The following is a 15,159-nucleotide window of genomic DNA, read 5'->3' as shown; positions in this document are numbered from 1 at the left end:
TGGAGAGACCAAAACTTTGGGAATGATGGAAGGGACTGAGCATGAGGAAACAACTGGAGAGACCAAACCTTCAGGAATAATGGAAAAGACAACTCTGGTAACAGGTGAAAAGAGTAATCTTCAGGGAACAGTTGAAGATTATGAATTTCCAAAAATACTGGGGAAGATTCAGCCTCTTGGAGCTCCTGGAAAGAATGACTACCCCAGAACAGCTAGAGGCACTGAACCTTCTGGAAGAGTGGAGAAGACTCAGTTGGTAGAAACAGTTGGAGAAAGTAAAGCTCCCATAATAGCTAAAGGGATACAGGAAAACATGAAACCACTGATGGAAGTAGCCAAGGAAATTAACATGAATGAAGAGAATCAAGCAATTGAAGGTAATGGTTGTGTTGTTCAAAATTCAAACTATTTAAGCCCTGAATTCTATAAGGATAGCCATCTAGAGAGTCACACCCAGGTGTCTAGGCTGTAACATAGTCACCCAAAACCAAATCTTAGGTTGCTGGGAGTGGATGTACTTTGAGCCAAAACTACTTCTGCTCATCAGAACTTCTATTCTGTCATCTTGGTTCGACGATTACATCTAGTTCCTTGGTGAAAATGTTCTAAAATACAATCTGTGTGCAACCATATTTAAACCAGAGAAGCAAATAAATAATGTTTAGAATTCTGACGCTTTTCTGGTTTACCTTTGATCATAGTTTATACATAGTATGGGAGAATATTAGAATAGACAGCTGAGAGAAAAAAAATTGTCATGGGAGGAGGAATAGAGGAGAAGTTTGGCATTAGCAAAGTCATTACCATTGCTTCCAGGAGGCCATCGTTAGTCATCCTGATCTATATCTTGCCACTGGACCCAAATGGTTCTGAGAAAGAGAGTGAGGCTGGTGACTTTGCACAGCCTTGCCTCACTTAAATCCAGTTCACTTGCAAGTCATGGCATCAACTTCCTGATGTCATGGTCCTCTGAGAACGAAGGACAAACAACTACTGCCTCCCTTACCCCACCAGAACAGGGATAGAGAAGAGCCCCTGTGCCTAGATGCAAGTATTACTTTGTTTTAACTCTAGAGTGTTTGGGTCTTAAAAAAATGCACTATGACGTTATTCAAGGAGTGAGTTTGACTTGATTACATATAGCATATCTGGTACCCTAATGTGCTAAATAAGGAGGAAATGATTTTCTGCTCAGAGAGCCACAAAGAGTTGAGGGCCACATTACCATTTTGCCTATATGTTTCAGTTTCACAGCAAATCACCTTCTTTTATGAATATTTGAAACCTTAATTACCTATTTCTTATTTAATGTTTACATAGTATTTTCTACCTGTTTATCATATTACTCTGCTGTAATTTTCAGGGTTTTTTTGTTGTTTTTTTTAAGCAATTGGGGTTAAGTAACTTGCTCAAGGTTACACAGCCAGGTGTTTCTGGGTGGGTGCTAAGTGTCTGAGCCCAGATTCGATCCTCAGGTCATCCTGACACTGGGGCTGGTGCTCTTACTCGCTGAACCACCTGGCCGCCCCTTTATTTTTAGTTTTTATATTTTTTGCTGTCATTTTTTTAATCTTAATTCTGTATCCTGTGTTTATAGGGAGATGACTTGCCACTGGGCAAACACTTCCTCAGGATAGATCAAGACTAATGCTTGGGTTCCGGTCACTGCCTTTCTTCCCTACCCCTACTAACTTACCCACCCTGCCTCATCCTTGTTCTTGAGACTAAAGTAAGCTCTGTCAGAGCCCAAACTACTTGGTCATCAGTTAATGTTGGATAATGGTATCCTATCATGATCTCTATGGTTACTGTTTCTAGGTGAGACGGGAGAAAGGGTGGAAACTGAGACGCACAGTGAGATAGTAAGTGAGGGGTCTGAAACAAAAGAAGAAGAAACGGGAGAAGCTGTGGATACTACTGCAGCCACAGAGATAGGTATGTTGACAGAAGGGTGAAGGCCTGCACCCCACTCTCACTTAGATGACAGGAGAACCTTAGAGAGGCTTATTAGCACATTTCTTATCACCCTTCTCCTGACTTTTGCTTTTATTGGATATCTTGTACACTCATAAGTTTTGTAAAGTCTGATATTCTGTTAGAACTGGAGTCTGGCCCCTTCATTTTATAAATAAGAAATTTGAGGCACACAGGTAAAAATAAGTAGCAGAATCAACTCCTGGTCTTTGATGCCCTAATTCTTGACCCAGTGGGTCTAGTCCCTACACCTTGTTATGTTTTTACAACAGCGAGAATGGTGCCTTTTTATGCAGAGTCCTGTTTAGACATTCATAAAATTGTCAAGGCAATTTAAACTATTTAGAAATAACAAAAAAATCACAAGTAGACCACAGGATCATGAAACTTTAGAACTAGAAGCAGCCTGAGAGATCTCTGATTCTTAGACTCAGAGAACTGGTACTTACTCCAGGTCACACAGCTAGTGGGTGGAAGAGCAAGGATTTAATGCTGAGCAAAGAATCCTTGTTCATTATTGAGGCAGCTAGGTGGCATGGTGAGGGGAGTGTTGGAATTGGAGTTAGGAAGACCTGAGTTCATCTCCTGCCCCAGAAATGCCTATTATCTGTGTGACCCTGGGAACAAGTTGCTTAACTTTCTAGCCTCAGTTTTCTCACCTGTAAAATGGAGATTACAACAGCACCTACCTCACAGGGGTGTTGTGAGGATCAAATGAGATATTATATGTATGTGTGTGTGTGCATAAAACACTTTGCAAACTATAAAGGGCTATATAAATGTTAGCTATTCTCATTATTTTCTCCACAAATTTATCTATCCAATCTTGGCAATCAGTGTGCATTCACTGAATGTAAAGGGGAAAAAAAACAGAGACTGAAAGAAGAAAATGTAAACCTTTCATTACAAGTGAATAGAGGAATAGAAGAAAGAGCAGTGTGCTGTGGACCAATCTGAATTTACATACATACACATGCACACACGGACCTATATGCACACACATATTTGTCAATGGAGTCACACAGCTGTGATGGCCATACACTGTTCACAAATGTCCCATCACTCAGTCAAAGAATTCTAGAATTTTCTGCAAGAAAGAACTTTAGAGATCATTGAGTTCCTTTGTTTTAAATACATTTACGACCCTAAAAGTAAATTTCAGTTTTAGTAATGATTTGCTCATTTGTCATCATATGTAAAATAAACAGCAAAAGTTATTGCCAATAACTGCAAAGCATGTTACTTGTGGAAGGTTAAGAATTTTCCATTACCAAATTATTCATGTTTTTCAAGTGTACCATTTTAAACCAACTGCTGATCTTGTATTTGTAGCAGAGGCATTCCATTTGCTTGTATCTTTTTAAAGACATATTCTGTGTCCCAAAATCCTGTTATATCTTTAATTTTGTTTTAAATATATTTCAGAGTTAACAAATAGCAAGAAATAAGATCCAGATGCTGTCTATGCAGATTCTACTCTCTTCATCTTGTTCAGCTGTTTAAGTGAACGTCATTTTACAGTCTTTTGACTTTTGGGGGTGGGGGTGGGGAATATAACATCAGGACTTTATAAGGAATTTATAAGCTTTTATCAACGTTAAAAAAAAATTGCCACAAACAACTTACCTTTCAAGAATTCTTCAGAAGTTGCCAAGAGACTTTGACAAGTAGTTACATATGTACTTTGTCATTTATCTGCCATAGAGTGCCTTGTGTATGTTAATATCTAATTAGAATAATGTTTTTGAAACATTTTTGTCTGGAATGTAAATATGTTTTGTACCTTTTCAAATTTGAGTTAGACTCTCCTAAATTCATTTTTTATATTAAAACAATAACTACTGAAAACTCCTGTTTAAGTTTTTAATCCACAGGTATGCAAGATGATCAAAAACATTGTCTTATTTTTTCCTTATTTAAACAGATTAGTACTAGCTTATGACCCAAATTTTTAAATGCTAATTTGTAAGTTAGATGATAAAAAGTTACCAAAATAGTTAACCTTCCAGAAAAGGAACCATAGAATATGATTTTCAACTTTATATTTTATGCAACTTTAAAAAGCAAATTAAAAAAATCAATATCATGATAGAATCCCCATATATCCATAGTAACCTATTTAGAAATGTAATTTTTAAACATGACTATGTAGAATAATAACAGTAAAATTAAGAAAATCTTTTTTCAATGTCAAGACTACTGAAATTATGCCATAGCTTATTAACAAAATTCATTTTTGTAACTTTAAAATTTAATATTTTGGAACCAATGACTGTATTTCTTTATTAAAATTATCAGTGGTATGAGTTTTAAAAAGTTTTATGGGTGCCTTTTGTCTTTTACAACATAGTTATTTCCCAATACTCCCCCTTGCCATCCCACCTATGACAAAGAAAAGCAAAAAGATGAAAAAAAAAACCTAGCCTGACAACATTCTGTGCCCACAATTTCCCATATTTCTACTAAGAGGGGGAAAGTATGTTTATTTGCTCACCAGGTCCAAGATTAGTCATCACAATTAATTTGAGCACCTACAGGCTTTCAGTGCTTTCTTCATTTACATTACTTTAGTAATTGTCCATGTTGTTCTCATAGTTCTATTTATTTCACAATGAGTTGGTTCATACAAGTGTTTCTAAGTTTCTCTCAATTCCTCATATTTGTCATTTCTTATGATGAAGTAATATTCCATTACCTTCATATGCCACAATTTCTTTAGCAAATCTCCAATCAATTAAAAAAGCCTGGAAATAAAGTAGTCTAGTTTAAAACAATCCAGGAAGTGATGAAATTTTACAAATTTTAAAAAGGTATTAGCATTCATACCCAAGATTCTTGCATGGCCCATTCCATCTTTTATATGTATGTGTATACATTCCATATATATATGTATATGTTATATATATGTATATACATATATATAAAAAAAACACATCTGAAACACTGAGTTCCTTTCCAGAGCATGTATTTGCATTGTACAAGCATACAGTTGCTGAGAATATATTTTTAATTGTTTGGTGATTGCATTGTTTACAAAGGATGACTGCAATCATTTATAGGTAAAATACACCAAAAATTGATAGGGATCTCTGGTATATTCTGGATACTAGTTCCCAAGTCATTTTTTCATTAAGAGGTTCAAAAGATTTACCCTTGATTTAATGACCTGTCATATGAATAACAAAACAACACATGCAGTCCTTTGCCTTGAAAAAAAGCATTAAAAAAAAACCAGCCAATTATTTCCTTAAACAGAATTATTTCTGTTTCATATGGCTTATGAAACTGAATAGCTCAGAGTTCTCCATACCATGAAGGGATATTAGCATTTTTATCTCCATTTTGCAAAAGATGTACCTTGAGCAAATGTCTGTCTCTAAATGTCTTTCTCATCCAAGGTTTCCTAAAGAATCACTAGTAAAACCGGAATTAGAACTGAGTTTTCCAGCCCTTGTGCACCTCCTTTTTTCATAGTAGCCTAACCATTATGATATCATTACTATATTCCCTATAACTGGTTATATGGGGAATCACGAGTAAATGATGTCCTAAAGGAGAGATGTCTGCAGAAGATGCCAAATGCAGACCTGGAAGCATCCAGGTCAGACCCCAGTGTACTTGGAAGCTTTAGCCCCAAATGATCCTTTGATTGGGCTCAGTGTCCCTGTGGGTAGTTTGGAGGGAAAAAAAAGCTTTTCATCCTCCCCTTCCTATTTGGCTCTGGAAGGAAACTGTTGAAGGTGGAATGAGGTTGAATACTCTGATCCTATATTGCTTTTTTACTGCAAAGATATCCTAGACAGTGCTAATAACCTCAAAATAGTCAAAACAGACAGGGTACTCAACATTTCTGTAGCACTGTTCTGTACTTGGCACTGACTTGAAAACTGCTTTCAAAGAGTCTCTTAATGTATTTTATAGAACTTAGTACTAATGAAAGGAAGTTAAATAAACCATAAACAGTCTGGTTAAAACCAAAATGGAGTGACTTAGGTTCATAGTCAAACTTCATTCTGAAGCCCTTAGCAATGATAGGGTTTCTGTTTGTGAAAAATAATCAAATTTGAAGTAACCTGTTTTAATCATCATTGCAAGGATCCTGCTTTGCTCAGATTTAATAAGGTGATTTGGTTTGGTTTGGTGGGCAAAACATGGAATCTAGATTCCCTTTCATAAAAGGCAGCATCTTGGAAATCCCTACCAGGGGTGGGGAACCTGCTGCCTTGATGCCACACAATAGCCCTCTAGGTCCTCAAATGGGGCCTCTTAACTGAATCCAAACTTGACAGAACAAATCTCCTTAGTAAAAGGATTTGTTCTGGAAAACTTGGACTCAGTCCAAAGGCCCCACTTGAGGACTTAGAGGGCCACATGTGACCTTGAGACCACAGGTTCCCCACCCCTGCAACCATTTATGTTGTCATACCTTTGCAAGTTAATTAAACACTGAGGATTAGATACAAGGGAAATGTTCTTCCCTCCCTCTTGCTCATCCCCACCAATTTTGGATATCATTGTACTGAAGCTGCCAGAGGATTTTTCTTGATGTCTACTTTAATCTCACTCTGCAGCCTACCCTTCCCTTTCTGTGTTTATACAAAGTTAGAACATTTAGTTTTTAACATTTGCAAAGCAAAAAGAAGACTTTGATTGTAAGGCAGAACTAATCCAGTGAAAGGGAAACTGGTTTTGTGAATGTCTCTGCATTTTTTTCTTTTAGATTTACCATTGGGGAACTCTAGCTTCCCATGTATAACACTCCCCACTAACTTTATTGGAAAGTGCTTAAATCAGTTCTTAAAAGCTGTTAACACCTAATAACTAGAGAGCTTCTCCTGTGCCTTTTAAATGTTTGAAGTTCTCAGGTGTTATGAAGCCAATTTTAAATGACTTGTAACAGGCACTGAGTCATTTATTAGCATGAAATTACTGTGACCTTTCCCCTCTTTTTCCTCCTATAAAATATACAATGAGGGGTTGACATTAATAAGCATGCCATCCCTGTACATGACCCTGCCTAGAGATTAGAAAGTATCATTAGGGGGCGACTAGGTGGTGCAGTGAATAGAGCACCGGCCCTAGAGTCAGGAGGACCTGAGTTCAAATCTGACCTCAGACACTTAACACACACACACACACACACACACACACACACACCAAAAGACTAGCCATGTGACCTTGGGCAAGTCACTTAACCCCAATTGCCCTCCAAAAAGCTTAATAAATAAATTAAAATTTAAAAATTAAAAAAAAGTATCATTAGTTAAAGAAATCCATTTTATGGGAAATATTTTTTGCGTTGAAAAAATTTGTTTCATTAATCTTAGAGTGTAGATACATTTCAGAATTTTCTCTTGACTAGAGCAGCAATAACTGTAGCCAAAAAAAAAGTACAATGTACTGTCTTATCATTATGGGAAAAAAAAATGGAAATTAAATTGGTTTTTCTTAGATATATTGACCCCAAAGAGCCCTGTTTTCTTCAGAGTAATTAAAGGAGGATGAAGGGAAGAGTCTCTCCTCTGCTTCCCTTAGGAAATTCTTAAATAATAGAAGGTCTTGGCTTTGTTGTAGACTTTAACCCCAACTCCCACCACAGATGTACTGAATAAAGGCTAGAAGAGATTTTAGAGAACATTCTCTCTAACCCCTCATTCCATTAAATGACTTAATGAAGTCATACTGAGGCAGAGTTGGGACTACCAGGTAGGTCTCATCACTCAGTGCTTTTTACCGAGCAAGAACTCAAGGGCCTACAAGTGGAAATACAATTTTGACCAAAGAACTAATGGCAAACATGGTGGGAAAGGAAACTGGAAGGCAGCCTTGGACTACAGACTAAGGTTTTGTGTATTTTTGCCTTCTTTGGGGTCAGTGAAGTAATCTAGATTTCTGAGGTATACTTTTTAGTGACTCTGGGGGAAAATCTTGGGAGATAACATAGTGTCCTGGCAGTAGACTGGTTTTGGAGTCAGAAGGCCTGGATTTTAATTTTTGCTCTGCCACTTAATGCTTATGTGATCTTGGGCAAGTCAGTCACTTAATCTGGGTGATGATTTTCCTCATCAGTAAAATAAGGGGAGTTGGACTAGGAGTAGGACCTTTTTTGCCTTAGATCCCATGATCCTTGTTTTCTGGCCTGGCAATGAAAAGCATAAGCTTTCCTTTCTTTTTTTTTTTTGGAGGGGGGAGGGCAGGACAATTGGGATTAAGTGACTTGCCCAAGGTCACACAGCTAGTAAGTGTTAAGTGTCTGAGGCCACATTTGAACTCAGGTCCTCCTGACTCCAAGGCCAGTGCTCTATTCACTGCACCACCTAGCCGTCCCTAGCATAAGTTTTCCTGAATTGTAGTTATACACAGAGTGGTTGTTTATTTACAAGTTTCTTTTTTTCTTTTTGGAGGGCAATTGGGGTTAAGTAACTTGTCCAAGGTCACACGGCTAGGTTTTGTGTGTGTGTGTTAAGTGTCTGAGGCCAAATCCTCCTGACTCCGGGCTGGCACTCTACTCACTGTGCCACCTAGCCGCCCCTATTTACAAGTTTCAATAGTAACTAGTGAAGCAGGAGAAAGTTTTCTTACTTTTAAAAAATGTTTCAATAAAATGGAATTGAAACACTTAAAAAGATAAAAAGCAGTTTAGTCTTGCTGAGCCCTTTAGACCACGGCAAGTGAACACTAAACATACTCATTTAAGAACCACTTGTTTTGTGAAATTCATTTTTTCATGGAGAATTTAAGTGTATTATATTATGGAGCAGGTTCCAACAATTCTCGATTTATGTGTGAGCATCATTGCATGGGTAAAGCAATAACTAAGCCTAAAATATTAAGTTTTGTTCCAAAAGGGCGGATTTCTTAAAATTATTTTTTAATGCAAGGAATCTTTGTATCTTTCAAGAGGATTTGCTTTTTATTTTTTTTATTTACCCATGGATTAGAAACCTTTGGAGGGCAGGGACTACATCTTCATATCCCTGCCCATAGCACCTGGCAAAGTACCTTATGCAGAAAAGGTGCTTAATAATTATCTGTTAAATGAATAAATTCTCTTTCCTGATGTTTACATCTATATTCAAAGCAGTTTGCTTTGTCACACGTTACATAGAGGTTATGGTTAAATAAAGAATTTATTTAGCAATTTTGTTTCCCACCTATTAGTCTAATGCTACTGTCTGAGACCAACCAGATAGATCTGATTCCTCTTTTGTAAGATAATCCTTTGAATATTTCAACACAGCTATCATGATCCCTGCCAGTTTTCTCTTCTCCAGTTTAACATTCACATTTCCCAGATCTTGAACCATGGTCTGGCTCAATGGAAACGACTGCAGGAGAGATAAGGGGAGGAGGGCCACCACACTCGGAGCTCTTCTGGTTTATCTTCTTCCCCTCTATTCTCCCCAAAGTCTCCCCAGAGTGGGAGCCAAGCATCTCTCCCTACAGGATACCAGCACCCTGAGTGCCTTACACACTGATTGAGGCTGGGAGGTAGTTGGGAGGAATCTTTAAATTCCCTTGCCAGGGATGAACTTGGTATCTGGTCAGGGGAAAAAAGAAGTGTAGGATTCTTGCTTTTACCCAGTCAGATTTTCCAGTGGGGTCTCAGTCATCTGTTACTCTGCCTCTTTAGGACCTCTCCCCCCAGTGGGAGATGGGTAAGGGCCTCAGGACACAATGGCCCCTCACCCTTAACTCTGAAGGACAGACTTGAAGAGACATACTTATTGACACAGCCCTATGCAGCCGTGAACTACCCAAGAGCAGAAAGAGTGCCTAGAAATTGGAGAGATCCTACATGGCCCAAGATGATAGGTTCCTTGACATGCTGTACTATACACCCTACCCAGTGGGGGTGGGATGACTCAGACCCTCAGTGGACAGTCTTGGTCCTTTGTTACACTCTGACTGTGCCTCACCCAACATCAGCATAAAAAAGGAGAAATGGGTGACCAGGGTGCCTGAATTCAGACAAGTATGCTTTTGGAGGGAAGAAGTGGATGGGTGGGGGATGTTGGGCCCCCTCCCAGGATCCCTCAGGGCATGGCCTATCTAGTACTTAGCAAATTAAAAAGGGAAACTATCCTTCTAACTCTTTCCTGCCTTTCACAGGGAAAGCTGTCTACACTTCTTTCCTTCACTTCCTCCCCTCCCACTCCTCCACTCCTTGCAATCTGGCTTTCAGCTCCATCAACTCAACTAAACCAGTTTTCTCCAATGTTATCAAGGATCCCCTGATTTCTACATCTGACGTCATTTCCTCAGTCCCCATTCTTCTTGATCTCTCTGTAGTTTTTAATACTATCCATTCCCCACTGATGGATAATCTCTCTTCAGCTTTGGTGACTGGCTTTTTTGTCCTGGTTCTATTGCCCATCTACTCCTTATCCACCTCTTTTGCTGGATCATTATCTATGTCCTGCCACTTAGCTGTGGGTGTCCCCAATGTCCTTTCCTGGCCTCTCTTCTATTTTTTCTCTGTCATCTCAGAAGTTCTAATGGGTCATCTCTACCATCTTCTAGATCTAAATATTCAACCTTAGCCTCTCTCCTTCATTTGTAAGCATCTCAAAGTCAATATGTCTCCAAATTAAGTTCATTTTTTTTTTTTGCTTTTTTGGGGGGAGGGCAATTGGGGTTAAGTGACTTGCCCAAGGTCACACAGCTAGTTTTTTTGTGTTAAGTGTATTCCCTGTGTGACCCTGAGCAAGTCACTTAACCCTGTTTGCCTTGGTTTTCTCATTTCTTTTATTTTACTTCTTTTTCTTGCTTTTACCAAGAAATTTTTACAATTTACAATTTTAATTTAATTTACAATTTAAATTAAATTTAGTTCCACAAATTAAAATTTAAAATTAAATTTTAATAAGTTTTTAATTTTAAATTTCAGGTTTCTTCCTGACTCCAGGTCCAGTGCTCTATCCACTGTGCCACCTGGCTGCTCCTCAGTGAACCAACAAGCATTTATTAAGTGCTTACTATGTTCCAGGCTAAGTACTGAGATACAAAGAAAGGCAAAAGTCAGTCCTTGCCCTCTGGCACTTCTCAGTCTAATTGAGGAAAATAAGACATGAGGCTGAAAAGTAGGATCCAGGTGGAAGGCATGATTAAGCCCCACAGCCTGGAGAGAAATGATGAGATGTCTACCCTGGCTCCCTTCCTTAGATATCTGGGAGCACCTCTCTGATGGCCATCCTCCTCCCTCTCCATCCAGGTGTCAGGGTCCAGGGGACATGAGTATTGTCTCCGGGACTGCCCAGGCCAACTGAGTAGATGTCAGTTTAAGAGTTGATTTAATCTTGCAAGAAGATGAGTGTCTGGGGATTGTAATGAAAGTCCAGGTGAACAGCCAAATGGAAAGGGATGCTACAAGTTGCAAAGAATGAAACAATCCCTATTTGTAAAGAGCTTATGTTCAGGGTTTAAGGACATGTTTTTCATTTTGTTTTTGTGCTCCCAGTACTTAGAAAAGTGCCTTGAATACAACAAGTGCCTAATAAATGCTTGTTGCACTGGATTGAGACTACTGCTAGGTCTATACCCCCAAAGAAATTAAAGAAGATGAAAAGGTCCTATATGTAAAAAAATATTTATAGCAGCTCTTTTTGTGATGATGAATAATTTGAAACTGAAGGAGTGACCATCAGTTGGGGAAAGGCTGAACAAGTTATGGTATAGGAATATGGTAGCATACAATTGTGCTATAAGAAATGATTACAGGTATGAACTGAGGCAGTGTGAAGTGACTAGAACCAGAACAATTATATCACCACAACATTGTAAAGACAAACATCTTTGAAGCCTTAAGAACGCTGATCAGGGGAGTCAAGATGGCTGAGTAGAAGCAGGACCTCCCTGCAGCTCCAGCTTCCACCTTCCCCAATCCATGTAAAAAGGAGACTCTGAGCAAACTGTGGAGCTGTAGAACCCACAAAGTGACACAGAGAAGCTAACCTCCCACTGAGGACAGCCCTGCAGGCCGGCAGGAATCGGCCAGCATAGCGCTCTGGGAACTGAGCCCAGGCCTGCATGAACCAGAAGTTTTAGCCCCAGGGCGGGCCTGACCAGCCGCAGGCCCAAGGGACTCCAGATCAGCAGCAGCTGTGGCCATTTCCAGAATTATCAACACATAGATGCGAAGGACAAAGTGAGAGGTCAGTGCAGTCTGGACTTTGGGACCAGTAAGTGGGAGTGCATGGCTTTTGACCCTGGAGCGAGAAGCTGCTGAGATGCAGGCACAGCCAGCCAGCACCACATGGCAGCTTTAGCTCCTGGCCAGTAGTGTGTAGGGGGACCAAGTGACCAGTCTGAGGGGTAATTGCTCTTGCTTTAACTTGCTTGGATCTGGATTGCAGTCTAGGGTGGAGGTCCCGGGGTATGTGTCCAGCTTGCCAGAGTGTGTGGAAACCTCAGAGAGGGCACCCATTTAATACCTCCAGCAGCTGAGAAAACCCCAGCGTTTGGGACAAAAGCTCCCCTGTCTGGTGGCAGAGTCCTACTGTGGCAAAAAGCCCAGGGGTCAAGTGACTGAGGGGTGACATGACCAGGCAAAGGAAACAAAGCAGACAGAAGATTCCAACATTACACTCCTATTTTGGGGACAAAAAGGAGCAAAGCATGGAACAGGAGGAAGACAGTGAAGTCAGAACTCCTGTACCAAAAGCTTCAAAGGAAAATACAAGCTGGTTACAGGCCATAGAGGACCTTAAGAAGCAGATAAGAGAAGTGGAGGAAAAATTGGGAAGAGAAATGAGAACAATGCAAGAAAATTATGAAATGAGAGTCAACAGCCTGACTGAGGAAAATAACACCTTGAAAAATAGACTAACTCAAATGGCAAAAGAGGCTCAAAAAAGCAATGAGGAGAAGAATGCCTTAAAAAGCCAAATTTGCCAGATGGAAAAAGAATCTCAAAAGCTCAATGAGGAGAATCATTGCTTCAGAATTAGATTGGAGCAAATGGAAGCTAATGACTTTATGAGAAATCAAGATGCTGTTAAACAGATCCAAACAAATGAAAGAATAGAAGCCAATGTGAAATATCTCATGGGAAAAACCACTGACCTGGAAAATAGACCCAGGAGAGATAATTTAAAAATTATTGGACTACCTGAAATCCATGATCAAAGTAAGAACCTAGAAATCATCCTCCAGGAAGTTCTCAAAGAAAACTGCCCTGATGTTTTAGAACCAGAGGGCAACATAGAGGTTGAAAGAATCCACTGATCACCTCCTGAAAAAGATCCCCAAAAGAAAACTCCTAGGAATATTATAGCCAGGTTCTGGAATTCCCAGATTAAGGAGAGAATATTACAAGCAGCCAGGAAGAAACAATTTGAATATTGTGGAAACACAATCAGGATAACCCAGGATATGGCAGCTTCTACACTAAGGGATCAAAGGGCTTGGGATATGATATTCTGGAGGGCAAAGGAGCTGGGATTAAAACCAAGAGTCATATACCCAGCAAAACTGAGTATCATGTTTCAGGGGGAAATTGGTCATTCAGTGGAATAGAGGACTTTCAAGCATTCTTACTGAAAAAACCAGAATTGAATAGAAAATTTGACATTCAGATACAAGAAGCAAGAGAAGCATGAGAAGGTAAACAGGGAAAATAAATCATAAGGAACTTATCAAAGTTGAACTATTAACATTCCTACATGGAAAAACAATAATTGTAACTTATGAAACTTTTCTCAGTAGTTGAAGGGAATAGAAATATATATATATACATATATATATATATACATATATATATGTCTATATATGAGGGAATATGGGCATATGAATACATATGTGAATGTGTGTATATATGTTTATAGGTATATATAGATAGAAGGCACAGGACCAATTTAACAGGAAGGGATGATACTTAAAAGGTGAAATTAAGAGGTGAGAGAAGAAAATAATTAGAGGAGATGGGGAGAGGCAAGGGAAAATGGTTACAATGGAGGGGAAGAATAGGAAGGCAAAAGGGAATAGATCAAACTTATTCCCATTGAATTTGGCTTGAGGAGGGAATGAAATACACACTAAATAGGGTATCTCACCCTCCAGGAGAGTAGGGGGGTAAGGGGATGAGAGGGGGGATGATGGAAGGGAGGGCAGGCTGGGGGGAAGGGAAGTTGGAAGCACCCGCTTTTGAAAAGGGATGGGATCAAAGTAGAGAATAGAACAAGTGGGAGGTGGGATAGGAGGGAGGGAAATATAGTCAGTCTTTTACAATATATCTACTATGTTATTGTTTTGCATTGGCCACACATGTACAACCTGTACTGAACTGCTTATCTTCCCAGTAAGGGTGGGAGTCACAGGACGAAGGGAATGAATCTGGAATTCAAAGTTTTAAAATAAAATATTCATACATATATATGTATACATACCATATGTATGTGTATATATATATATATACTATTATTAATACTATTTTACATGTAATTGGGAAATAAGATATACAGGCACTGGGGCATAGAGATCCACTGGAAAAGTTGAAAGGGGTATGGGAGAAAATAGGGGAGAGAGCAGATTGGAGGAGGGAATATCCTGTGCAACTGCTATTTTGGGGCAGTGGGTAGGGGAAAAACGGGGAGAAAATTTGTAACTCAAAATCTGGCGTAAATGAATGATATAAATCAGAAGTTAATAAAGCATTTGAAAAAGAAAAAAAGTGATGGAGATACTTGTATTTCCTATATCACAACATGGCAAGAATAGCATTTTTCAGTCTCCAAATGACATTATTAATAGTTTTATTTTTATTTAGTTAAGCAGCATGATAAAATATAACAAGCTTTTTACAAGGAGTCAGAAGACCAGGATAAAAATCTGGTCTGTCACTTCCTACTTGTGAATGCAGAAATAGCACTTAACCTTTTAGCCACAGTTTCCTCATTTGCAAAATGGTGATAATACTTTTACTCACAGGGTTAGGGTTTGGTGAGAAATTAAATGCTACAGAAATGTGAACTGTTATTATTTATGATCTTGGTGTATTCTGAAAGTTATTCTAAATACCAATTAACAATGAACACCGATTTAAATATATATTACAATGTAGAAAATTGGGTTGAAGATATATTAATTTGCAGACATTGTCTAGAAGTTGGTTTTGAAAATAAATTCCTAATATAAGCATATTTGTTCAAGGTAGGAGATTTCTGTATTAAGTAACTATGTATTATT

At 38.8% G+C, this 15,159-nt stretch overlaps 1 protein-coding gene across 1 annotated transcript in view; it reads left to right on the top strand.

The window, feature by feature from the left end:
• The window catches only part of ERICH5 (glutamate rich 5), a 5,850-nt gene extending 1,560 nt beyond the window's left edge, over positions 1 to 4,290 (top strand). The window contains exons 2-4 of the mRNA XM_069080986.1: positions 1 to 377; positions 1,819 to 1,935; positions 3,400 to 4,290. The exon at positions 1 to 377 is cut by the window's left edge and continues 859 nt beyond it. Of these exons, the coding sequence (XP_068937087.1) occupies positions 1 to 377; positions 1,819 to 1,935; positions 3,400 to 3,422 (517 nt within the window). The 3' untranslated portion in view covers positions 3,423 to 4,290. The remainder of the gene's footprint in view (positions 378 to 1,818; positions 1,936 to 3,399) is intronic.
• Positions 4,291 to 15,159: the final 10,869 nt, after the last annotated feature.

This window comes from Petaurus breviceps, unplaced genomic scaffold (assembly GCF_028583685.1).
Source record: "Petaurus breviceps papuanus isolate PSGF00001 unplaced genomic scaffold, PetGlider_PUasm1.0 98, whole genome shotgun sequence".
Lineage (NCBI taxonomy): Eukaryota > Metazoa > Chordata > Mammalia > Diprotodontia > Petauridae > Petaurus > Petaurus breviceps.
This window is presented reverse-complemented; position numbering and strand designations above follow the sequence as displayed.